Genomic DNA, 25,938 nt, shown 5'->3' with positions numbered 1-25,938 from the left:
GGTGTTTATCATTTTCATGGGCTTCCATGAACTTTTTAATTTCCTCTTTAACTTCTTGGTTAGCTCATTCATTCTTTAGTGGGATGTTCTTTAGTCTCGAAGTATTTGTTACCTTTCCAAATTTTTTCTTGTGGTTGATTTTGAGTTTCACAGCATTGTGGTCTGAAAATATGCACAGTATGATCTAGATCTTTTTGTAGTTGTTGAGGGCTGATGTGTGTCCCAGTATGTGGTCTATTCTGGAGAAGGTTCCATGTGCACTGGAGAAGAATGTATATTCCACTGCTTTAGGATGAAATGTTCTGAATATATCTGTTAAGTCCATCTGGTCCAGTGTGTCATTCAAAGCCATTGTTTCCTTGTTGATTTTTTGATTAGATGATCTTTCCATTGCTGTGAGTGAGTCTACTATTATGGTGTTACTATCAATGAGTTTCTTTATGTTTGTGATTAATTGATTTCTATATTTGGGTGCTTCCACATTTGGCACATAAATGTTTACAGTTGTTAGGTCTTCTTGGTGGATAGACCCCTTAATTATGATATAATGCCCTTCTTCATCTTTTGATACAGTCTTTATTTTAAAGTCTAGATTGTCTGTGTTTTCTGGTTGTTTTGTAGTCCCTCTCGTGATAACTTTCTTTAGTGTTATGTTTGAATTCTTTTCTGTTTTTTATATATCAATTATAGGATTTTGGTTTATAGTTACATGAGGTTTATATATAACAGTGTATGTATATAGCAGTCTATTTTAAGTAGGTGATCCTATAAGTTCCAATGAATTCTGAAAGCACATTTTTACTTGCCCTGTTCTCCGTAGTTTGTCTCTTTGACATCTTTTTTTTAGACGATCTCTTAACTAATTATTGTAGATTTAGTTTTTACTACTTTTGTTTTTTAACCTCATCCTAGCTTCTCAAGTGGTTCACTCACTACTTTTTGTATATGTTTACTTTTACTACTGAGTTTTTGTCATTCATATATTTTCTTATTGTCTTTTCCCTTAATTATATCTTTAATATTCTTATGAATCTGGTTTAGTGGTAAAGCACTCCTTGAGATTTTGCTTATCTGGTCAACTCTTGATCTTCTCTTCAATTCTGAATAATAACCTTTCTGGCTAGGGTATCTTTTTTTTCTTTAAGTGTTTTTTTTTTCCTTTTAGTACTTTAAAAAAATATATAATTTATTGACAAATTGGTTTCCATACAACAACACCCAGTGCTCATCCCAACAAGTGCCCTCCTCAATGCCCATCACCCACTTTCCCCTCTCCCCCACCCCCATCAACCCTCAGTTTGTTCTTAGTATCCAAGAGTTTCTTAGGGTTTGCCTCCCTCCCTCTCTGTAACTTTTCCCCCCTTCCCCTCCCCCATGGTCTCCTGTTAAATTTCTCAAGATCCACTTATGAGTGAAAACATATGGTATCTGTCTTTCTCTGACTGATTTATTTCACTTAGCATAATACCTTCCAGTTCCATCCACATTGCTGCAAATGGCCAGATTTCATTTTTTTCTCATTGTCAAGTAGTATTCCATTGTATATATAAACCACATCTTCTTTATCCATTTGTCAGTTGATGGGCATTTAGGCTCTTTCCATAATTTGGCTATTGTTTTAAGTGCTGCTATAAACATTGGGGTACATGTGCCCCTATGCGTCAGCATTCCTGTATCCTTTGGGTAAATTCCTAGCAGTGCTATTGCTGCGTCATAAGGTAGTTATATTTTTAATTTTTTGAGGAACCTCACACTGTTTTCCAGAGTGGCTGCACCAGTTTGCATTCCCACCAATGGTGCAAGAAGGTTCTCATTTCTCCACGTCCTCGCCAGCATCTATAGTCTCCTGATTTGTTCATTTAGCCACTCTGGCTGGCATGAGGTGGTATCTCAGTGCAGTTTTGATTTGTATTGCCCTGATGAGGAGTGACACTGAGCATCATTTCATGTGTCTGTTGACCATCTGGATGTCTTCTTTGGAAAAGTGTCCATCCATATCTTCTATCCATTTCTTCACTGGATTGTTTTTCAGGTGTGGAGTTTGGTGAGTTCTTTATAGGTTTTGGATACTAGCCCTTTAGGCGATATGTCATTTGCAAATATCTTTTCCTGTTCCATCAGTTGCCTTTTAGTTTTGTTGATTGTTTCCTTTGCTGTGCAGAAGCTTTTTATCTTGATGAGGTCCCAATAATTCATTTTTACTTTTTTAAAAAATTTATTTATTTATTTACTTATTTATCTATTTATTTTTATTTTATTTTATTTTTTTTTTAATTTTTTTTTCAACGTTTATTTATTTTGGGATAGAGAGAGACAGAGCATGAACGGGGGAGGGGCAGAGAGAGAGGGAGACACAGAATCGGAAACAGGCTCCAGGCTCTGAGCCATCAGCCCAGAGCCCGACGCGGGGCTTGAACTCACGGACCGCGAGATCGTGACCTGGCTGAAGTCGGACGCTTAACCGACTATGCCACCCAGGCGCCCCTTATCTATTTATTTTTAATATATGAAACTTATTGTCAAATTGGTTTCCATACAACACTCAGTGCTCATCCCAAAAGGTGCCCTCTTCAATGCCCGTCACCTACCCTCCCCTCCCTCCCACCACCCATCAACCCTTAGTTTGTTCTCAGTTTTTAAGAGTCTTTTATGCTTTGGCTCTCTCCCACTCTAACCTCTTTTTTTTTTTTTTTTGTTTCCTTCCCCTCCCCCATGGGTTAAGTTTCTCAGGATCCACCTAAGAGTGAAAACATATGGTATCTGTCTTTCTCTGTATGGCTTATTTCACTTAGCATCACACTCTCCAGTTCCATCCACGTTGCTACAAAGGGCCATATTTCATTCTTTCTCATTGCCATGTAGTACTCCATTGTGTATATAAACCACAATTTCTTTATCCATTCGTCAGTTGATGGACGTTTAGGCTCTTTCCACAATTTGGCTATTGTTGAGAGTGCTGCTATAAATATTGGGGTACAAGTGCCCCTATGCATCAGTACTCCTGTATCCCTTGGGTAAATTCCTAGCAATGCTACTGCTGGGTCATAGGATAGGTCTATTTTTAATTTTCTGAGGAACCTCCACACTGTTTTCCAGAGCGGCTGCACCAGTCTGCATTCCCACCAACAGTGCAAGAGGGTTCCCGTTTCTCCACATCCTCTCCAGCATCTGTAGTCTCCTGATTTGTTCATTTTGGCCACTCTGACTGGCGTGAGGTGATATCTGAGTGTGGTTTTGATTTGTATTTCCCCGATGAGGGCGATGTTGAGCATCTTTTTATGTGCCTGTTGGCCATCTGGATGTCTTCTTTAGAGAAGTGTCTCTTCATGTTTTCTGCCCATTTCTTCACTGGATTATTTGTTTTTTGGGTGTGGAGTTTGGTGAACTCTTTATATATTGTGGATACTAGCCCTTTGTCCGATATGTCATTTGCAAATATCTTTTCCCATTCTGTTGGTTGCCTTTTAGTTTTGTTGGTTGTTTCCTTTGCACTGCAGAAGCTTTTTATCTTCATGAGGTCCGAGTAGTTCACTTTTGCTTTTAATTCCCTTGCCTTTGGGGATGTGTCAAGTAAGAAATTGCTGTAGCTGAGGTCAGAGAGGTCTTTTCCTGTTTTCTCCTCTAAGGTTTTGATGGTTTCCTGTCTCACATTCAGGTCCTTTATCCATTTTGAGTTTATTTTTGTGAATGGTGTAAGAAAGTGGTCTAGTTTCAATCTTCTGCATGCTGCTGTCCAGTTCTCCCAGCACCATTTGTTAAAGACACTGTCTTTTTTCCATTGGATATTCTTTCCTGCTTTGTCAAAGATTAGTTGGCCATACTTTTGTGGGTCTAGTTCTGGGGTTTCTATTCTATTCCATTGGTCTATGTGTCTGTTTTTGTGCCAATACCATGCTGTCTTGATGATGAAAGCTTTGTAGTAGAGGCTAAAGTCTGGGATTGTGATGCCTCCCACTTTGGTCTTCTTCTTCAAAATTACTTTGGCTATTCGGGGCCTTTTGTGGTTCCATATGAATTTCAGGATTGCTTGTTCTAGCTTCAAGAAGAATGCTGGTGCAATTTTGATTGGGATTGAATTGAATGTGTAGATAGCTTTGGGTAGTATTGACATTCTAACAATATTTATTCTTCCAACCCATGAGCACGGAATGTTTTTCCATTTCCTTACATCTTATTCAATTTCCTTCATAAGCTTTCTATAGTTTTCAGCATACAGATCTTGTACATCTTTGGTTAGATTTATTCCTAGGTATTTTATGCTTCTTGGTGCAATTGTGAATGGGATCAGTTTCTTTATTTGTCTTTCTGTTGCTTCATTATTAGTGTATAAGAATGCAACTGATTTCTGTACATTGATTTTTGTATCCTGCAACTTTGCTGAATTCATGTATCAGTTCTAGACTTTTGGTGGAGTCTATCGGATTTTCCATGTATAGTATCATGTCATCTGCAAGAAGTGAAAGCTTGACTTCATTTTTGCCAATTTTGATGCCTTTGATTTCCTTTTGTTTTCTGATTGCTGATGCTAGCACTTCCAACACTATGTTAAACAACAGCGGTGAGAGTGGACATCCCTGTTGTGTTCTTGACCTCAGGGGGAAAGCTCTGTTTTTCCCCATTGAGGATGATATTAGCTGTGGGCTTTTCATAAATGGCTTGTATGATGTTTAAGTATGTTCCTTCTATCCCGACTTTCTCGAGGGTTTTTCTTAAGAAAGGATGCTAAATTTTGTCAAATGCTTTTTCTGCATCGATTGACAGGATCGTATAGTTCTTATCTTTTCTTTTATTAATGTGATGTATCACATTGATTGATTTGTGAATGTTGAACCAGCCCTGCATCCCAGGAATGAATCCCACTTGATCATGGTGAATAATTCTTTTTATAAGCTGTTGAAGTCAATTTGCTAGTATCTTATTGAGAATTTTTGCATCCATATTCATCAGGGATATTGGCCTGTAGTTCTCTTTTTTTACCGGGTCTCTGGTTTAGGAATCAAAGTAATACTGGCTTCATAGAATGAGTATGGAAGTTTTCCTTCCCTATTTTTTTGGAATAGCTTGAGAAGGATAGGTATTATCTCTGCTCTAAACGTCTGGTAGAATTCCCCAGGGAAGCCATCTGGTCCTGGACTCTTATTTGTTGGGAGATTTTTGATAACTGATTCAATTTCTTTGCTGGTAATGGGTCTGTTCAAGCTTTATATTTCCTCCTGTTTGAGTTTTGGAAGTGTGTGGGTGTTTAGGAATTTATCCATTTCTTCCAGGTTGTCGAGTTTGTTGGCATATAATTTTTCATAGTATTACCTGATAATTGCTTGTATTTCTGAGGGATTGGTTGTAATAATTCCATATTCATTCATGATTTTATTTGTGTTATCTCCCTTTTCTTTTTGAGAAGCCTGGCTAGAGGTTTATCAATTTTGTTTATTTTTTCAAAAAACCAACTCTTGGTTTCATTGATCTGCTCTACAGTTTTTTTAGATTCTATATTGTTTATTTCTGCTCTGATCTTTATTATTTCTCCTCTTCTGCTGGGTTGGGGTGTCTTTGCTGCTCTGCTTCTATTTCCTTTAGGTGTGCTGTTAGATTTTGTATTTGGGATTTTTCTTGTTTCTTGAGATAGGCCTGGATTGCAATGTATTTTCCTCTCAGGACTGCCTTCACTGCATCCCAAAGTGTTTGGATTGTTGTATTTTCGTTTTTGTTTGTTTCCATATATTTTTTAATTTCTTCTCTAATTGCCTGGTTGACCCATTTCTGCTTTAGTAGGGTGTTCTTTAACCTCCATGCTTTTGGAGGTTTTCCAGACTTTTTCCTGTGGTTGATTTCAACCTTCATAGCATTGTGGTCTGAAAGTATGCATGGTATGATCTCAATTCCTGTATACTTATGAAGGGCTGTTTTGTGACCCAGTATGTGATCTATCTTGGAGAATGTTCCATGTGCACTCGAGAAGAAAGTATATTCTGTTGCTTTGGGATGCAGAGTTCTAAATATATCTGTCAAGTCCATCTGATCCAATGTATCATTCAGGGCCCTTGTTTCTTTATTGACCATGTGTCTAGATGATCTATCCATTGTTGTAAGTGGGGTATTAAAATCCCCTGCAGTTACCACATTCTTTTTTTTTTTTTTTTAATTTTTTTTTTTATGTTTTATTTTTGAGACAGAGAGATACAGAGCATGAACGAGGTAGGGTCAGAGAGAGGGAGATACAGAATCCGAAGCAGGCTCCAGGCTCTGAGCTGTCAGCACAGAGCTCGATGAGGGGCTCGAACTCACGGACCGCGAGATCATGACCTGAGCTGAAGTCGGCTGCCTAACCGACTGAGCCACCCAGGCGCCCCACCACATTCTTAATAAGGTTGCTTATGTTTGTGAATAATTGTTTTATATATTTGGGGGCTCCTGTATTCGGCGCATAGACATTTATAATTATTAATTCTTCTTGATGGATAGACCTTATAATTATTATATAATGCCCTTCTTCATCTCTTGTTACAGCCTTTAATTTAAAGTCTAGTTTGTCTGATATAAGTATGGCTACTCCAGCTTTCTTTTGACTTCCAGTGGCATGATAAATAGTTCTCCATCCGCTCACTTTCAATCTGAAAGTGTCCTCAGGTCTAAAATGAGTCTCTTGTAGAGAGCAAATAGATGGGTCTTGTTTTTCTATCCATTCTGATACCCTATGTCTTTTGGTTGGCGCATTTAGTCCATTTACATTCAGTGTTAATATAGAAAGATACGGGTTTAGAGTCATTGTGATGTCTGTAGGTTTCATGCTTGTAGCGATGTCTCTGGTACTTTGTCTCACAGGATCCCCCTTAGGATCTCTTGTAGGGCTGGTTTAGTGGTGATGAATTCCTTCAGTTTTTGTTTGTTTGGGAAGACCTTTATCTCTCCTTCTATTCTAAATGACAGATTTGCTGGATAGAGGATTCTCTGCTGCATATTTTTTTCTGTTCATCACTTTGAAGATCTCCTGCCATTCCTTTCTGGCCTGCCAAGTTTCAGTAGAGAGATCCGTCACTAGTCTTATCGGTCTCCCTTTATATGTTAGAGCACGTTTATCCCTAGCTGCTTTCAGAATTTTCTCTTTATCCCCGTATTTTGCCAGTTTCACTATGATATGTCGTGCAGAAGTTCGATTCAAGTTACGTCTGAAGGGAGTTCTCTGTGCCTCTTGGATTTCAATGCTTCTTTCCTTCCCCAGATCAGGGAAGTTCTCAGCTATGATTTCTTCAAGTACACCTTCATCACCTTTCCCTCTCTCTTCCTCCTGTGGAATACCAATTATACGTAGATTATCTCTCTTTAGTGCATCACAGTTCTCTAATTTTCCCCTCATACTCCTGGATTTTTTTAATCTTTTTCTAAGCTTCCTCTTTTTTCCATAATTTTATCTTCTAGTTCACCTATTCTCTCCTCTGCCTCTTCAATCCAAGCCAGAGTTGTCTCCATTTTATTTTGCAGCTCATTAATAGCATTTTTTTAGCTTCTTTTGGCTGTTCCTTAGTCCCTTGATCTCTGTAGCAATAGATTCTCTGTTGTCCTTTATACTGTTTTCAAGCCCAGCGATTAATTTTATGACTATTATTCTAAATTCACTTTCTGTTATATTGTTTAAATCGTTTTTGATCAGTTCGTTAGCTGTCATTATTTCCTGGAGGTTTTTTTGAGGGGGAATTCTTCCGTTTCGTCATTTTAGATAGTCCCTGGAGTGGTGCGGAACTGTGGGGCACTTCCCCTGTGCTGTCTTGAATAACTTGGGTTGGTGAGTGGGGCCGCAGTCAGACCTGATGTCTGCCCCCAGCCCACTGCTGGGGCCACAGTCAGACTGGTGTGTGCCCTCTCTTCCCCTCGTCTAGGGGCGGGATTCACTGTGGGGTGGGGTGGCCCGTCTGGGCTACTTGCACCCTGCCAGGCTTGTGGTGCTGGGGATCTGGTGTAGTAGCTGGGGTGGGTCGGCAAGGTGCACGGGGGCGGGAGGGTTAGGCTCAGCTCGCTTATCCTTCAGTGATCCGCTTCGGAAGGGGCCCTGTGGCACTGGGAGGGAGTCAGACCTGCCAGAGGGATGGATCCACAGAAGCACAGTGTTGGGTGTTTGGGCGGTGTGAGCAAGTTCCCTGACAGGAACCAGTTCCCTTTGGGATTTTGGCTGGGGGATGGACGAGGGAGATGGTGCTGGCGAGCGCCTTTGTTCCCCACCAAGCTGCGCTCTGCGTCCCGGGCTCAGCAACTCTCCCTCCCATTGTCCTCCAGCCCTCCCTCTCTCTGAGCAGAGCCGTTAACTTACAACCTTCCAGATGTTAAGTCCTGCTTGCTCTCAGAACACACTCTGTCCAGCCCCTCTGTTTTTGCCAGTCTCGGGGGCTCTGCTTGGCTGGTGGGCTGCCTCTCTGCCCCGGCTCCCTCCCGCCAGTCCTTGTAGCATGCACCGCCTCTCCGCCTCTTCCTACCCTCTTCTGTGGATCTCTCATCTACGCTTGGCTCCGGAGGATCTGTTCTGCGAGTCTTCTGGCGATTTTCTGGGTTATTTAGGCAGGTGTGGGTGGAATCTAAATGATCCTCATGAGGCGGTGAGCCCAGTGTCTTCCTACGCCGACATCTTCCCAGCCACCTCCATTTTTACTTTTAATTCCCTTGCCTTTGGAGGTGTGTCAAGGAAGAATTTGCTGTGGCTGAGGTCAAAGAGGTTTTTGCCTGCTTTCTCCTCTAGGGTTTTGATGGTTCCCTGTGTCACATTCAGGTCCTTTATCCATTTTGAGTTTATTTTTGTGTATGGTATAAGAAAGTGGTCTAGTTTCTTTCTTTTGCATGTTGCTGTCCAGTTCTCTCAGCACCATTTGTTGAAGAGACTGTCTTTTTTCCAATGGATGCTGTTTCCTCCTTTGCCAAAGATTAGTTGGCCATACATTTGTGGGTCCAATTCTGGGTTCTATGTTCTATTCCATTGGTCTAGGTGTCTGTTTTTGTGCCAATACCATACTGTCTTGACGAAAGCTTTGTAGTAGAGGCTAAAGTCTGGGATTATGATGCCTCCTGCTTTGGTTTTCTTCCTCAATATTACTTGGGCTATTTGGGGTGTTTTATGGTTCCATACAAATTTTAGAATTGTTTGTTCTAGCTTTGAGAAGAATGCTGATGCAATTTTGATTGGGATTGCATTGAATATATAGATTGCTTTGGGTATATAGATTGCATTTTGACAATATTTATTCTTCCTATCCATGAGCATGGAATGTTTTTCCATTTCTTTGTATCTTCTTCAATTTCCTTCATAAGCTTTCTATAGTTTTCAGCATACAGATCTTTTACATCCTTGGTTAGGTTTATTCCTAGGTATTTTATGGTTCCTGATGCAATTGTGAATGGGATCAATTTCTTTCTCTTTCTGTTGCTTCATTATGGGTGTATAAAAATGTGACCAATTTCTGTACATTGATTTTTGTACGCTGCAACTTTGCTGAATTCGTGTATCAGTTTTAGCAGACTTCTGGTGGAGTCTGTTGGGTTTTCCATGTAGAGTATCCTGTCGTCTGTGAAAAGTGAAAGTTTTACTTCATCTTTGCCAATTTTGATGCCTTTGACTTCATTTTGTTGTCTGATTGCTGAGGCTAGGACTTCCAACACTATGTTAAACAACAGTGGTGAGAGTAGACATCCCTATTGTGTTCCTGATCTCAGGGGAAAGCTCTCAGTTTTTTGCCATTGAGGGTGATATTAGCTGTGGGCTTTTTGTAAATGGCATTTATGACGTTTAAGCATGTTCCTTCTATCCTGACTTTCTTGAGGGTTTTTATTAAGAAAGGATGCTATATTTTATCAAATGCTTTTTCTGCATCTCTTGACAGGATCATATGATTCTTCTCATTTATTAATGTGATGTATCACATTGATTGCTTTGCAAATATTGAACCAGCCCTGCAGCCCAGGAATTAATTCCACTTGATCATGGTGAATAATTCTTTTTATATGCTATTGAATTCGATTTGCTAGTATCTTGTTGAGAAGTTTTGCATCCATATTCATCAGAAATACTGGCCTGTAGTTGTCTCCCACCCACCCCGCTGTGTCTCTGTCTGGTTTGGGAATCAAAGTAACGCTGGCTTCATAGAATGAGTCTAGAAGTTTTCCTTCCCTTTCTATTTTTTGGAACAGCTTGAGAAGGATAGGTATTCTCTCCGCTTTACATGTCTGGTAGAATTCCCCAGGGAAACTATCTGGTCTAGGACTCTTATTTGTTGGGAGATTTTGATAACTGATTCAATTTCTTCACTGGTTGTGGATCTGTTCAAATTTTCTGTTTCTTCCTGTTTCACTTTTGGTAGTGTGTATTTGTCTAGGAATTTGTCCATTTCTTCCAGGTTGTCCAGTTTGTTGGCATATAATTTTTCATAGTATTCCCTGATAATTGCTTGTATTTCTGAGGGATTGGTTGTAATAATTCCATTTTTATACATGATCTTATCTATTTGGGTCCTCTCTCTTTTCTTTTTGAAAAGCCTGGCTAGAGGTTTATCAATTTTATTTTTTCAAAAAACCGACTTTTAGTTTCATTGATCTGTTCTACTGTTTTTTCGGATTCTATATTGTTTATTTCTGCTCTGATTTTTATTCTCTTCTGCTGGGTTTGGGGTGTGTTTGCTGTTCCGCTTCTAGTTCCTTAAGGTGTACTTTTTGTTTTTTTTCCTTTTAGTATTTTGAATATATCTTGCCTGTCACTTCTGACCTGCAAAGTTTCTGCTGAAAAATAAGCTGATAGTCTTATGGTGGTTTCCTTATATAGAATAACTTCTTTCTTGCTTTTAAAATTTTCTTTCTTTGTTTAGGTTTTGATATTTTTATTATAATGTGCCTTGATATGGATCTCTTTGGATTTATCTTGTTTGGGACACTCTATGCTGCTTGTGCCTGCGTGTCTGTTTCCTTTCATTGTCTGTTTTGTCTTTTACTTTCATTTGGAACACATTGCTCTGTCTCATTTTGCCTGTCTCTGTGTCTGTGTCCGTATTAGGTAGTTCAACTATGTCTGCTGGTCTGGACGAGTGGCCTTATGTGGGAGAGCCTATGGGGCGCAGAAGCACAATCACTTGTACACCAGACTCAGATGCTCCAGGCCTGTTCCCTCGGAGCTGCATGCACCCCCTGCTCAGTGGTGCTAGACTGTTGTGGCTGTATTGCTGGGAGGGCTGGTCACTGTCCTAGCTGGCTCTGCATCTGGAGCAACTGATGGAGGTGTGCAAATGGGGTTGGGTTGGTGCCTGGCCTGGCTGGCTGTGAGGACCTGCTGAGATGCAAGTTTGCACAGGACTCTCAATGGGGGCATGTTTCCTGGCATTAGCAGTCTAGAGTGGCACTTGCCAGTGCTGGGCTCAGCATGGCAGAAAGAACAAAAATGGCTTCTGTCCATGTCTCTCAGTCTCCATGTAGAGCCCCAGGTGCTTCCTGACTCCCTGGCAGGTACTCCAAAATTAGTAAGTCGGTCTCCTTCACCTGTGATGTGTGCACTTTTTGATCTGGTATTTATGTACTGGTTTCTGGGTTGAGTGAGTACCTGTACATGAGGGCTTTTAAGGATGAGCACTGGGTGTTATATGTAAGTGATGAACCACTAAATCCTACTCCTGAAACCATTATTACACTCTATATTAACTACCTTTGATTTAAATAAAATAAAAAAAAACGTAAAAAGGAGAGTAGAATTCCCTTTCCTTACAGTTCTATAATTTTCTTGGACCTATTCCATTTTGGTTTTCATAGTCAGGTGTTTTGGGGACTCCTGTCTCATGCAGGATGTAAGGGCCAGGGTTCCTGATATAGATCTCAAATATTTTGCTTTTCAGAAAAAAGCTTATAACTTGGAGAACTTTCCTGACTATGGAACACTGTGCCAGGAGTATGTGTTTTCTTTGGTGAGACCTCTTGCCTCTTTTACCTGTCTCCATGCTTTTCCTTTTTGTGAAGGCTCTATTCATCCAGTTTCTAGGTCTTTTTCTGTGGGAATTACTCTGAATATAATTGTAGATTTTTGGTGTCCATTGGAGGATGTGAGCTCAGGATCTTTCTATGCTGCTGTCTTGAACCCTCCTCTCCTCAAAAAAGTTACTACAATTAGTTAATAGTTGTACCTATGGTAACATAAAAAACATCTTGGCTCATACTCCCTGTTACAGGCTACTTCTAGAAAATTACTACTGAAGATTTGGCTATTGTATGTTAGAAAAGCAAGTTACATCTGTTAGTCTAGGTAAATATGAGTAGGAAGACAGTAGCAGTTAGATTGTTGTGTGTGTCTGTGCCCCTGTTTTTTCATGTCAGGTAGAGCTAGGTGAGTGTTGCGACAGACTCTATAATCCAAAGTAGGAGTTTTGATTCTATTTCACAATTTTAAGGATGACAACCTCATGATAGGTGTCGACGATTAGAGCCCTCTTGTGATTTCTCTTTGGTTGATTATAGAGAGAGCTGGTTGAAAGTCACCATCTTAGCCATGTCCACTTACAACGAGGTTACAGATAGGCCCTCTCTGGAGCAGGAACTGTGAGTGCCAGCCATGGACCCTAGATGAATGGTGCCCCTTGCGGTTGTCACTGTGGCAACCCCCATGCACATCTGCAAATGTATGTCAAAGGCAAAGATCTTCTAACCAGAAATAAAATCCATGGTCAATATGTATTTTGTCTTTTTTTTTTTTTTTTTTTTTTAAGTCTAAAGGAAGTTCTGAATAGAAGATCAACCAAGATTACATCACAAAAACTTTAAATGTATTTACAGAGTGAATAAGTTACATAGATAAACTTTGAATATGTTTCTGATGTGCAACTGGTTTACATGCACACGTCTAACACTTGACAGCATTAAGTTTAAGGAGAAAACTGAAGAATGGCCCTTTACATATATGTTACAAACAAAACATGACATTTCTTAAGTAACAAAGTGACAACTCATAGTTTATCTTTATGATTCTACTTCTGGCTATCCAAATGGATATTAAAATATGCATGCGTGACCGGTGAAAAGACTTGGAATTTGTAATGTGAATTTAACTTTTTTCTACAAAATGGCAAAGTTGGTTAAAATTAACACTCATCCTTTTGTAGTATAAATATGCTCATATAAGCAACCTTCTAGTAAAAAGCAGCCAAGACCTTTACAAAAAGGTCTGTCTGGACCATATTTGGTGCTAGGGTCCTAATCACAGACTCCTGCAAAGAGATCCAGGGCTTTCAGAAACAGTAGCCTAGCAACATAAGAAAGGTACTTCATAGCAGCTCCTTTTAGATACAGTAATTGTATTCAAATTACAGTGTATATTAAATTGTCCATTTACAATTCCCTCTTCACATACACAGGCTGTCAGCTTTTGACTGTCTTACAATTTTCAGTGGCCAGCTTCATTCTGCCTGTCCCTTCCTCAGCCCACCAAAAAAAGAAAAAAAGGAAAAAAAAAAGAAAAAAGAATGTACAAGTTTTAGAATATAAAACATTTTTTAGTGAAGAAAACATTGCACTTTTGCCAATCTAAAACTGTTTCTAGAAAGGAAGGTATTATTCAGTGTAGTCGGCTTTGGTATGCAATGGAAGTCACTTTCTTCAGTAGTGAGTTGCATCTGCTCAGTGAAATGATAACACCTTTGTGCCACACAGCATGATGGATGGAGTCTGTCCCAGAATGTTCTATGCTACCTTGGTTCTTATAGTATTGCTACACGTTGGAAGTTCTGTCATCTTGTTTAGAAAAAGTCCTACAGGTAACAAGAGGGAGAACAGTCTGACCAAGCCTTCTGAAGGCTGAAAAGACACTGAATGACGTCACCCCAGCATGACAGCACCCCCAGCTTGGAACGCATGGGGGATGGGAGGCTCCTGTCAGAGACTAGTGCCAGAAACACTGGAGTCTGGAAGAAAAGCAGTGAGGACTCGGTAACTCTGGGCCCTGCGAATCATGTCCCGGATCTCCATGTTCAGCTCCATCAGCTTGGTGCAGATTTCGGTCAGGCTCTGATTAGACCCTACCAACGCGTAAGTACCCGTTTGTCCCAGAGTTTGATGACGGAAATAAATATTCAGTAGTGTCTGGACCTCATCATCAGAACTGCTTCCAAAGATGTCATTGGGCCACAGACTTCTGCAATTAAAAAACAGCACAGATTAGAGGCACTATTGATCACAAAGTTGGGAGGTTATTAGCCTCGGTAATATAAGAATATTACTTAAAAACACTAGCTTTGAGATATAACTCACATACTATACAATTCAAGCATCTAAAGCATACAACTCCATGGCTTTTAGTATATTCAGAGTTTTGCAAACATCACCATAACCAACTGTAGAATGTTACTGGTTTTGATGAAAATATCTCAAGCTTCTAACTATCGGAACGGAATTTGATTTGCTATAACATTCTGATTCTGACGAATGTGAAGATAGTATCAAAATGTAAGGGGACAAGGATACATTCAGATAATAGTTCTCCAAGTATAGTCCAACATAATCTGAAGTGTTTCAACGTTTTTAGGGATGACCAAAAGGCGAAAAATAACGCCTAGACTTTAGACACACAAGTTCTAAAATCTGCTATTTCTGGCGTGGTAAAGAGCTGAGAAGGATGTGTACAAAATATCTGGATGTCCCTTCTGTAGTGATTCAGTCCCCCACCATGACAAAGTAACTATTAGGCAAGGATTTCCTTTAACCATTTCTAAAAGCAATAGTAGAGTTACCTGCATTCCCTGATTTGCCGTAAAGCCTTGCCAAGTTCATTGTTCTTCAGGCACTCCAGCATGGACTGGATGGCCGCTTCGGTGGATGTGAAGGTTGGCTCAGACCATGCACCCTCTATATAGAGAGGGTCAGCTGCAATGGCCGCAGTGGCCTCCTTCAGGTTTTTCTTTAAGTCACTCAGTTCCCTGGACATATTTAGCAGCTGTTAAAAAAAAGTTATTTTTATTGTATTTAGTTGCAAGCTGGATTTTGCATCCCTTAGAGAAGAAATCTTCATTGTATGAAGGTCTGGGTAAGCACAAGCTTAATATCTTGGTAAGCTAAAACAGGACAAATAAAATTACTACATGGGATGTGTAAGGGGTTGGATGCATTGGATAACTTTATGTATCAACCACTGGGATACTCTCCTTAGATGAGGGGCTAACATTTCCTTTAACATGTTTTCTATTTAAGTGGAAGGACAAACCCGGAGTTAAAATGCGTAAGACAATAGGCTTGGGTGGAGCTGGGTTCAAATGCCAATTCTGCACTTGCACTGTGGGACTGTAGTCAAGTACATAGACTTATATGTGTTTCAGTTTTCTCATTTGTAAGACCGAAGACATTACCTGCCTCACAGGTAACTTTAAAGAGGAGACGATGTATATAAAATGCTTAGTATTAAGCATTTATGTGCCAAATAAATGTAATCATAAACATAGATCTTGCTTGAAAAAGAATTTTTTCTCACTATTTGTATGCTATGGGAAAAGATGAAAGATACAATTTAAGGAAGAAAAATCTCAAGGTGATGTTAGTATTCATGTTACAGAGGTAAGAGATATTTTCCCTCAAAACTTCTTCGTTGGTACCAGCGATCATAAAAAGAGAACCTACGTCACTTCTTCGTGCCCCCAAAATATACTATGGAAGTCAGCGGTTTTGTAATTTGATCTCAAGGGCATTTTAATGACTTGATGTGCACTTAAAGGTTTATTTTGTCCTTTGTAATGTAAGTTGATGATGTCTTCTTTGGAAAGTTGATGTATCCAACATTTTCATCTTTCTTCATTTCCAGCTGGCCCACGGGGCCAGAATTATTTGTCTTCGCACAGATGCCTATTAAATGCAACTACTTACTCCAGTACTAGGCTTAAAATTTACTGAGGTAATTCTTCTAAGTAAGATATCAGAGAAAGAGCTTGGGAAGACGACAGAGTAGGGGGACCCTGAGCTCCCTTCCTCCAGGGACAGCCTGAGGCTACAACTTCATATAATGCAACACCCTCTGAAAACAACCTTAAGACCAGCAGAACAGCGTTTTCACAGCTAAAGATATAAAGAAAGGCTACATCGATAGGGTGGGAGGGGCAGAGACATGGTAAAGAACCAAACTCCAGGTGTGGCGATCCACAAGGAGGAAGGGTATCACAGGTGCAGAGCTCCCTGAGGAGTGAGGGGCTCAAGCCCCACATCAGGCACGCCTTGTCCTGGGAGTCAAAATGGGGAAGATGAGCCCCCATACCATCCAGCTTTGAAAACCCCTGGGGCTCCAGAAGAGGGGGAGGACTACAGTAAACTGAGGTTCTGCTTTTAAAGGGCCAGCACACTATATCAATCATTCTGAGGCATTTTAGAGGCAGTAGTATTAAAAACACGTGGGCTATATATGAAGCAGATTTATTGACTAATTTTAGGGCATGTGTCAGACAGGCAGGGATTTATAGGAACTTCTGGGAATAAAAGTGTTGGTTTCTTCCTCTCAAGTCTGGCCGGCCTGATGCTGGGGGTAGCCAGTTCTGCCAATCTCTACCACCGCTAGCTCTGCCATGGCAGGCAGGCCTCTCAGCCAGAAGGTACCAGGGGCTAACCCCCCACTACCAGCAGACCTGTGGCACCTGTAGCCAAGCAACTCAGCCAGCCTAGGTGGGGTCAGCCCTGCTCCCCAACATGCCTCCAGGAATCCTGGCCCAGTAACAAAGGCAGGCACGTACAGCCCACAGAGGAGACGCCCCTGGCGTGCCTGGTTCTCCTGACCAGGGGCATGTACTACAGGGCTCCGGAGGACACCTTTTATATAAGGCCACTAATTTCAAGATCTAATACAAGGAAACAGAGTTAGACAAAATGCGGAAAGAGGGAAATACGTTCCCAATGAAAGGACAATATAAAACCTGAGAAGTCCCAAACAAAACAGATGAGTAATCTACCTGATACAAGTTCAAAGGAATGGCCATAAAGATACTCACTAGACTTGAGTAGATGAACTCAGAATTTCAACAAAGAGAAAATATAAACAACCAGTCAGAGTTGGAAAATATAATAAATGAAAAATACAATAGAAGGAATTAAAAGCAATTAGAGGATGCAGAAGAATGGGTCAGCAATCTGGAATACAGAGTAATAGAGAGCATACAAGCTGAACCACAAAAAGAAAACCAAATTTTAAAAAAATGAGGCTAAGTTAAGGGACCTTTGGACAACATCAGTTTTACTAACATTTGCATTATAGGGGTCAGAAGGAGAAGACAGGGGCAGATAAGTAGTAACAGACAATTTCTCTAACCCTGAGAAGGAAATACTCCAGATCCAGGCCCAGAAGTACAGAGCGCCTCGAACACAATGAACCCAAGGAGGTCACATAATATTTAAAATGTCAAAAAATTAAAGAATCCTAAAAGCAGCAATAGGAAAGCAACTAGTTACACAGGAGGGAAGCCTCATCAGGCTATAAGCTGATTTCTTGGCAGGAATTTTGAATAGATCATGCCACTGCCTTTTGGCCTGCAAAGTGCTAAAAGGAAAAAAGTCTATAACCAAGAATACCCTACCTGGGAGCTTATCATTCAGAATTGAAGGAGAGATGGAGTTTCCCAGATGAACATTAAAGGAGTCTATCCCCACTAAACCAGTCTTACAAGAAATGTAAGGGACTTCTTTAAGCAAAGAAGAGTCCATAACTAGAAGAAATAATGAAAGGAAAAAATTTCACTGGTAAACCTATACTAAAGATGGTAGGTCATTTACTTAGCTAGTATAATGGCTAAAAGAAAAAACTAGTAAAATCCATTATATCTACAAAAATTAGGTGATACACAAAATAGATATAAAATATACATATGTAAAATGGGGTAGGGAATTAAAGATGTAGCTTTTAGAACATGTTTGAACTTCAACTTAAAACATATGGCTAGACACATAGGATGTTATATATGAACCTCATGGTAACCACAACCAGAAAGCATAACACTGAAGAAAAGAAAGCCATCAAAAGGCAAGGAAAGAGAAGAAAAGAGCTATAAAAATAACCAGAAAACAAGATACTACCTATGAGTACATACCTATCAATAATTGCGTTCAATGTAAATGTTCTAAATGCTCCAATCAAACCCCTAGAATGAATATATATAAAGAAAACAAGATCCACTTATATGCTGCGTACAAGAGACCAACTTCAGACCTAGAGACATACAGGCTGAAAGTGAAGGAATGGGAAAAATATTCCATGCAAATGCAAGTGGAAAAAAAAGCTGGGGTGGCAGTATTTATATCAGACAAAATAGACTTTGAAGACTAACAAGAGACAAGGACATTACATAAGGATAATCCAACAAGAAGATATAGCAATTAGTAGGGGAATTAAATACTCCTTTACATCAAGGGATAGATTATTCAGACAGAAAATCACAGCAGATTTGAGTGCCATAAGACTAGATGGATTTAGGATTTAACAGATATATACTGAACATTCTGCCCAGGAATAGAATACACGTTCCTTTCAAGTGCACATGGAACACTCTCCAGGACAGATCACATGTTAGGCCAAAAAACAGATCTCAATAAATTTAAGTAGATAGATACCATATCAAGCATCTTTTGTAATCACAATGGTATGAAAGTAGAAATCAATTTAAAAAGTAATGGAAAAAAACACATGGAGCCTAAACAACATGCTATTAAACAATGGATCAATTAAGAAATCAAAGAGAGAAAAATATCCCAAGACAAATGAATATGGAAACACAATGGTTCAAAATTGATAGGACTTAGCAATAGTATATATATATTTCTTATGTTTTATCTTTGAGAGAGAAAGAGAAACAGAGTGCAAGCCAGAGGAGGGGAAGAGAGAGAGGGAGACACAGAATCCCAAGCAGACTCTAGGCTCTGAGCTGTCAGCACAGAGCCCGACATGGGGCTCGAACTCACAGACTGAGATCATGACCTGAGTCAAAGTCAGACACTTAACCGAGTCACCCAGGCCCCCTTGCAATAGTATTTCCAAGAGGAAAATTTACAATGCTACAAGCCTACCTCAAGAAATAAGAAAAATCTTAATCTAACCTGACATCTAAAGGAACTAGAGAAAGAAGAACAAACAAAGCACTGTTAGTAGAAGAAAGGAAATGACAAAAGATCAGAGTAGAAATAAATGAAATGGAATCTAAAAAAATGGAAAAATGAAACTAAGAGTGGCTTATTAGAAAAGATAAAGACTGGGGTGCCTGGATGGCTCAGTTGGTTTCAACGTCCGACGCTTGGTTTCGGCTCAGGTCGTGATCTTGCAGTTCATGAGTTCAAGCCCCACGTCTGGCTATGTGCTAGCAGCAAGAAGCCTCCTTGGGATTTCTCTCCCCTTCTCTCTCTGCCCCTCCCTGGCTTGTGTGCATTCTCTCTCTCTCTCTCTCTCAAAATAAACATTAAAAAAATATGTTGAGTAATTCCTAGGAATAATCTTCCAAGACTGAATCAGGAATAGAAAATCTGAACAAATTGCTAGTAATGGAATTGAATAATCCCCAAACTGTCAGCAAACAAAAGTCCAGGACCAGATGGCTTCATGGGTGACTTCTACCAAACATGTAAAAAAATATTTAATACCTATCCTTCTCAAAGTTGAAGAGAAAGGAATGCTCTAATGCTATATATGTAAAAATTGTCAACATAACATTTGCAAACAGAGTTCATCAATATATTAAAAGGAGCATTTGCCATGATCAAGGGGATTTATCTCAGGGATATAGGGATGGTTCACTAGCTACAAATCAACCAATGTGACAAGCTACACTAACAAAATGAAAGATAAAAATTATATGATCTCAATAGATTCAAAAAAAGCATTTGACAAAATTCAGCATCCATTCATAAAAAAACCTCTTAAAGTGGGTATAGAGGGAACATACATCAATGTACTAGAGGTCACATATAACATACCTGTAGCTAACATACTCAACAGGGAAAAGCTGAAAGCTTTTCCTCTAAGATCAGGAACAAGCCAAGGATGCCCACTCTTGCCATTTTTATTCAATATAGTACTGGAAGTACTAGCTATAGCAATCAGACATGAAAAAGAAAGAAAAGGCATCCAGATTGGTAAGGAGTACATTAAACTGTCACTATTTGCAGATGTCGGGATACTATATATAGAAAACTCTAAACTCCACCAAAAAAGGATTAGAATCAATGAATTCAGTAAAGTTGCAGGATACAAAATTAATATACAGAAATCTGTTACATTTCTGTACACTAATAGCCAACTATCAGAGAAATTAAGAAAAACAATCCTATTTACAATTCCATGAAAAAGAATAGAATGCATAGGAATAAATTCAAGGAGGTAAAAGATCTGCACTCTGATAACCATAAGACGTTGATGAAAGAAGCTGAAGATGACACAAATGGAAAGATACAGCATGCTCACATATTGGAAGATTATTTTTAAAAGGTCAATACTACCCAAAGGAATCTACAGCTTTCGTGCAATTCCTGTGAAAATACCAATGGCATTTTTCAGAGAACTAGACCAAATCCCAAAATTTATATGGAATCACAGAACCCCAAAAGCCAAAGCAATTGTGAGAACAGCAAAGCTGGAGGTATCCCAATCCCAGACTTCAAACTATATTACAAAGCTATAGTAATCAAAGACAGTATGGTAGTGGAACAAAAAGACACACAGACGCTTGGAAAATAGAAGAGGGCCTAGATATAAATCCATAGTTACACAATTAATGGACAAGGCACAAATATATGATGGAGGAGAAAAAAATCTTTTCATGAAATGGTGTTGGAAAAATGAGACCACTTTTTAATACCATGTCCCAAAATAAAATGGATTAAAGATGGGCAGTGTACTCTTGGGCACTGGTCTTATCGATATTTTTTTGGATACATCTCTTCAGGCAAGAGCAACAAGCACAAATAGAAACAAGTAGGATTACATGCAACTAAAAACTTTTTGTGCAGTAAAGGAATCCGTCAATAAAATGAAAAAGCAACCTATTAAATGGGAGAAAGTATTTGCAAATGATGTATCTGATAAAGGATTAATCTCCAATTTCATCTTCCTGATGAAAAAATGGGCAGAGGACTTGAATAGGCACTTTTCCCAAAGACCTACAAATGGCCAACAGTCCAATGAAAAGATGTTCAACATCACTGATCATCAGGGAAATGCAAATTGAAACCAAAATGAGGTACCCCTTCACACCAGTCAGAATGGCTAATATCCGAAAGATGAGAAGTAACAAGCGTTGGGGAGACTAGGGAAAGGAAGCCCTTGTGCACTGTTGGTGGGGATGTAAATTGGGGCAGCCACTGTGGAAAAACAGTATGGAAGTTCCTCAAAAAATTAAAAATAAAACTACCGTATGATCCACTTATTCCACTACCGGGTATCTTACCCAAAGAAAACAAAAACACTAATTAGAGGAGATAAACGTACCCCTTTGTTTATGGCAGGGTTATTTACAATAGCCAAGATAATGGAAGCACCCCAAGTGTCCATTGATAGATGAATATGTAAAGAAGACGTGGTACAAAGATACACACACATACACACACAACGGATAATTACACAGTCCTAAAGACAATGAGATCTTGCCTTTGACAACATGGATGCATCTAGAGGGTATTATGCTAAGTAAGTCAGATGGGAAGAGATAAAAACTATATGATTTCACTTACATGTGGAATCTAAAAAACAAAACAAAAAAGCAGAAACAGATTCAAATACAGAGAACAAACTTGTGGTTGCCAGAGGGGAGAGGGGTTGGGGACTGGGTGAAAGATGTGAAGGGGATTAAGAGGTACAAAGTTCCAGTTGTAAAATAAGTCACAGGGATGAAAAGTACAGCACAGAGTAAATAATATTATAATAACTTTGGTAACTACACTTACTGGGGTGGCATTCCCTAATGTATGTAAATGTGGAATCAGGATGTTGTATGTGTAAAACTAATATAATATTGTATGTCAAGTATACTTTAGTTAAAAAAAGATATTAGAGAATTTTATGTGTATAATTTTTAAGTTTGCAAGTCAGTATCTTAATTATTTTAAATCTAGGGATGTCTTATATACTGTGTGTATGTATGTGGCATTTAAAACTTACCTAGATTTAAAATAACTGAGGAGAAATCACTTTAAATTTACTAGACTTAAGTAATTATGCAAAACATATATACACATGGTATGAATACTTAATTTCTTAATCTAAAGTGAAACTTAAATTGCTTTGTAAATATAGAAAATGGCATCAGTCACATTTGCATGTGCATTAGTTTTTGAGCGTAGATGGACTCCAAGGATCCTGTTAGTATTTGCTAGAATAGTAATAAGAGGAAACTTTATCTTGACAACATGTCCCATAATTTGTATCAACTGTGTTCTCTTTTATCTAATAATCTGCCACGCTGTGGAGGAAACCTGTTTGTTTCCTACCCCTCCCTTGAAATTGGCCTTTGGAAGTATCCTTAAAAACTACCCATTTTCCTTTCATCACTGGCATTTGTGTTTCTCCTCCTCTCCCCTCCTCCGATGTGCGGTTTCCTGGGCTCCCTCCTCCCCTCACCACTCTTGGTAGGATGGTTTCATAAACTCCTGGGTGTTCACTGGTGCCCAGCACATCTGTACCTTTAGTCCACCACATCTCTCCTCCGACCTCAGCTCCTCACATTTAACTGCCTGCGAGATGTGGTTAAGCCTGGGCATGGTCTACTGGGGGAGAAGTCGTCTCTGACCCATAGGTGTGGATGCACTGTGGACTCAGTCCTCTTTATCCCTGTCTCAGAGGTGGCAGGTACAAAAAGCTAAATCTCAAGAAGAAAAACCACGATACCGGGAACGTTTTTAAGTATCGATGTCCAGAACACCAGGGCCAGGACGAGGGTGGGCCAAGTGAGGCCTTTCGGCACAGCATCGGGGAGGCCCTCGCTCTCAGGGTCGTCCTTCGATTTTGAGCCGAGGCTTGTCGCTTGCCTCACCCCAGTCCTGGTGCTGCTAGATCAGTTATGTGGGAATCAAATCGCTCGGACAGTTATAAGTGGGATGGGAGGAGAGAAGAAAAGGAAAGGAATGATTTGCATGGTAGGACTTGGGGTCGGGAGGTGTGTGGCTCACCTCTGGCATGGAGCTGACTTCGTGCACCTGGCCGATGAGCTTACAGTAGGACTGAAAGAGCAGCAGCAGCTGGAAGTGCAGCTTATATAATCTCTGACACAGTTCCAATTGCTAGAGAGAGAGTTTGCACGGGAAGAAGTCGTTATTAAAGATCACTCTTGTATAGCAAGTGAAGTCTCAGGGTAGAAAAACATGTTTTTCTCTCTAAATCAAGGAAACATAACTAGCTGTTCTTACTCCAGATGAAACAGAACAATAGAATCCAGTCAATAAATATCAGTGAGAAGAATCACAATATGATATAGAATCGCTCCTGGAAGTTGACTAATTAGAGAGGAGTAGTAGCTATAAAGGGACTCTGTGAATCGCCACATTCCCGTATATTTGTCAGTTATGCATCTACAAATGATGACCACGGTCATCTTCATTGTGGTTGTCTTAATTTTTATAAGCTAAAATTGTTTGGAAAATTTTTTATTAGATGGAAATTTAATTTTTCAATTGAAGACATTTTTCAATTTTTATTGAAAAGCAAAACATTAAGTCATTCTAGGTGTTAAATTTATAAATCCAGCAGTTTGGGAGGTTACTCCATGAGACAATTGTGCCGCCTTTTTGGGTGCAGATGCTCATCTTAAAGCCTGTGTAAACAGCAGGCAGTCATATGTTCGTCTAAGGTGCTGTATCTGTTTTATTGACAGTGCTTCTACTCGGTGCTCAATAAATGTTTGTTGAATTACAGAGATAGAAAGGGGCTACAAGTGCTTCCAAAAAGGAGAAATTAAGTACACATTCAAAACTCTCCGTGGAAAGAACATCAAAAACTAGTCCTCTACAATGGCCCTTGAGCCCTCGGATACCTCTGGAATTTAAAATGTTTTCATTATATGGCTTATGTATACCATGAGGGAAAAGTACATCTTGAGTAATTCCAACACCAACGATCATACTACTCTTTGAGCCGTATCTGCTTGCAATGGCTTCTACACTTCGCCTGTTTTATTTGAAGAATGAGTTAGCTCCTAGGTGGTGGATGTGGGTTCTGTGAAAGGAAAAGTGCGGCCTTCATGAGATAGAATTTCATGGCTCAGCAGGCACCAGTGAAAGTGGGTTAAATATGTGGCTTCAACTAAACATGTCACTGTTCAGTTTTCAAGTGTGGTTAAGTAAGGATAAATAGGCCCTTTCTTTTGCTAATAGTCATAAAGAACTCAGAATGGAGAGCTTCTGAGGTCATTTAAAATTGTTCCCCCAAATGAGTTGAGGGAGAGAAATTATAAGAATTTAAATTTAGCCTTTAAGAAGATATCCTATAGTGTTGTTAACAGACTTTTGATCCTAATTGTTAAAAGTTACCAAAATGATGCTAAGGCTATAGTGAATGAAGTTTTCTTTCTCTTGTCCTTTCCCTGGCCCCTGGGGGAAAAGAACCATTCTAGATTTAGGTTTAGACTTATTTGATCTCTCGGTGCTGATAGTGAACATAAGTTTAAAGAAGTAGCTACACTCACAGATTTAACCCAAATTAGATCTTTGGTTGTTTCAGTAAAGCATTTTGCTTTTTGATCACTTAAACCTTTCTTTATGGAAGTTTGTTAAAATCTGATATAAAAGATAACTGACAGAGTCTTGCAGATAAATAAAGTATTGTTTAAATCATCACCTTCACAGTTTAGGGTGAAACCTAGCTATGAAAACTCTGTCCTCTGTAAGTGTAAGATAATGCTGGTTATTACTCAAAATATCCCACTGATAGTATGAGAATTCATAGCAACTTAAGTTTCTACTTTGGGACAGAAGCAGCTCAGAATGCTACTAATTCACTGCACGTCTTAGTCTACCAAATAAAATAAAATGAAACACAAAGGGGAAACATGCTAAGAGATATAACAGTAACAGTAAAAATAAGATTTGTTATGGGTCCATGCCTAAAATGGACAAAGAGTATGAAAGAAAGTTAACTTACTGCAAGAGATTCCATTTGCTACACAGCAAGCATGGCACAGGAAACAAAGGAAAGGAAAGAAAGTACAGGGTCAGTGTAACGCATGCAACGGAAAGCATGGCCCTCTTCCAAGAGCAGACCCGTCAGCATAAGTATTAGCATTGCTTGCCCAAACTTGATAAACGGTTGCACATCTTGTACCCATTCAACATGCACAGCGGTCCAGTTAAAAAGAAGCTTGAATGGGAAACGTGTCACTGAAAAATATAATTCGTAATCGTTTAGATCCTCTGATTAGTTGGTTTAGGTTTTGTCAGTCTTGGACACTAGAAGTGCAAACTTTTATTGCTTGAAGGTTTTAGTGTTTAACTGTAAATAATATGCGAACATAGTAAAACTGTGAGGAGACCAACTGAGTAACTCGAAAGAACTGTAGCCCAAACAAATTATGCTATTGCTAACTATGGGTTAAGGTAGAGTCTTTAATCTGTTTGGTTTCTTATCTGCTCAACTATGACTATCCAGTTAACATAGAATATAATTAACCATCTAAGTGGCATTTCTTTAGATTCAGCTCACCTTCCTCATTAAGAATATTTTATAGGACTGCTAGATGTAGTCATTTCAAAGGAATAAATCTAGTCTGTATAATCTCAAACAAGAGTGAGATATGACAAATAATTTTCTTGTATTTCATTTCTTATAACGTTATCAATTTTTAAAAGTAATCTAGAACTGATGGGTAGTTTAGCATATAAATTTGTAACTGGGCCACGTTCCATTATGGCTTCCATTTTTTTGGTGTCATCATATCATAACCATAGACGTGGCTTTAAGGAAAGTGTGAGTGTGTGGAAAGATAACCAGAATCTGACAGA

At 39.3% G+C, this 25,938-nt stretch overlaps 1 protein-coding gene across 10 annotated transcripts in view; it reads right to left on the bottom strand.

Annotated features, from left to right (window-relative positions):
- Positions 1-12,751: 12,751 nt before the first annotated feature.
- The window catches only part of FRY (FRY microtubule binding protein), a 454,383-nt gene continuing 441,196 nt past the window's right edge, over positions 12,752-25,938 (bottom strand). For 6 of the 10 annotated variants that reach the window (XM_045472997.1, XM_045473090.1, XM_045472345.1 and 3 more), the window contains 4 exons: positions 25,082-25,099; positions 23,116-23,226; positions 14,733-14,935; positions 12,752-14,137 (listed from right to left, as the gene is read on the bottom strand). In XM_045472997.1, the coding sequence (XP_045328953.1) occupies positions 13,879-14,137; positions 14,733-14,935; positions 23,116-23,226; positions 25,082-25,099 (591 nt within the window). In that variant the 3' untranslated portion in view covers positions 12,752-13,878. The remainder of the gene's footprint in view (positions 14,138-14,732; positions 14,936-23,115; positions 23,227-25,081; positions 25,100-25,938) is intronic. The other 4 variants (XM_045472521.1, XM_045472587.1, XM_045472917.1 and 1 more) reach the window with 2 other exon arrangements.

This window comes from Leopardus geoffroyi, chromosome A1 (genome assembly GCF_018350155.1).
Source record: "Leopardus geoffroyi isolate Oge1 chromosome A1, O.geoffroyi_Oge1_pat1.0, whole genome shotgun sequence".
NCBI lineage: Eukaryota > Metazoa > Chordata > Mammalia > Carnivora > Felidae > Leopardus > Leopardus geoffroyi.
Note: the sequence above shows the minus strand (reverse complement) of the source record. Positions and strands in the feature narration are given on the sequence as shown.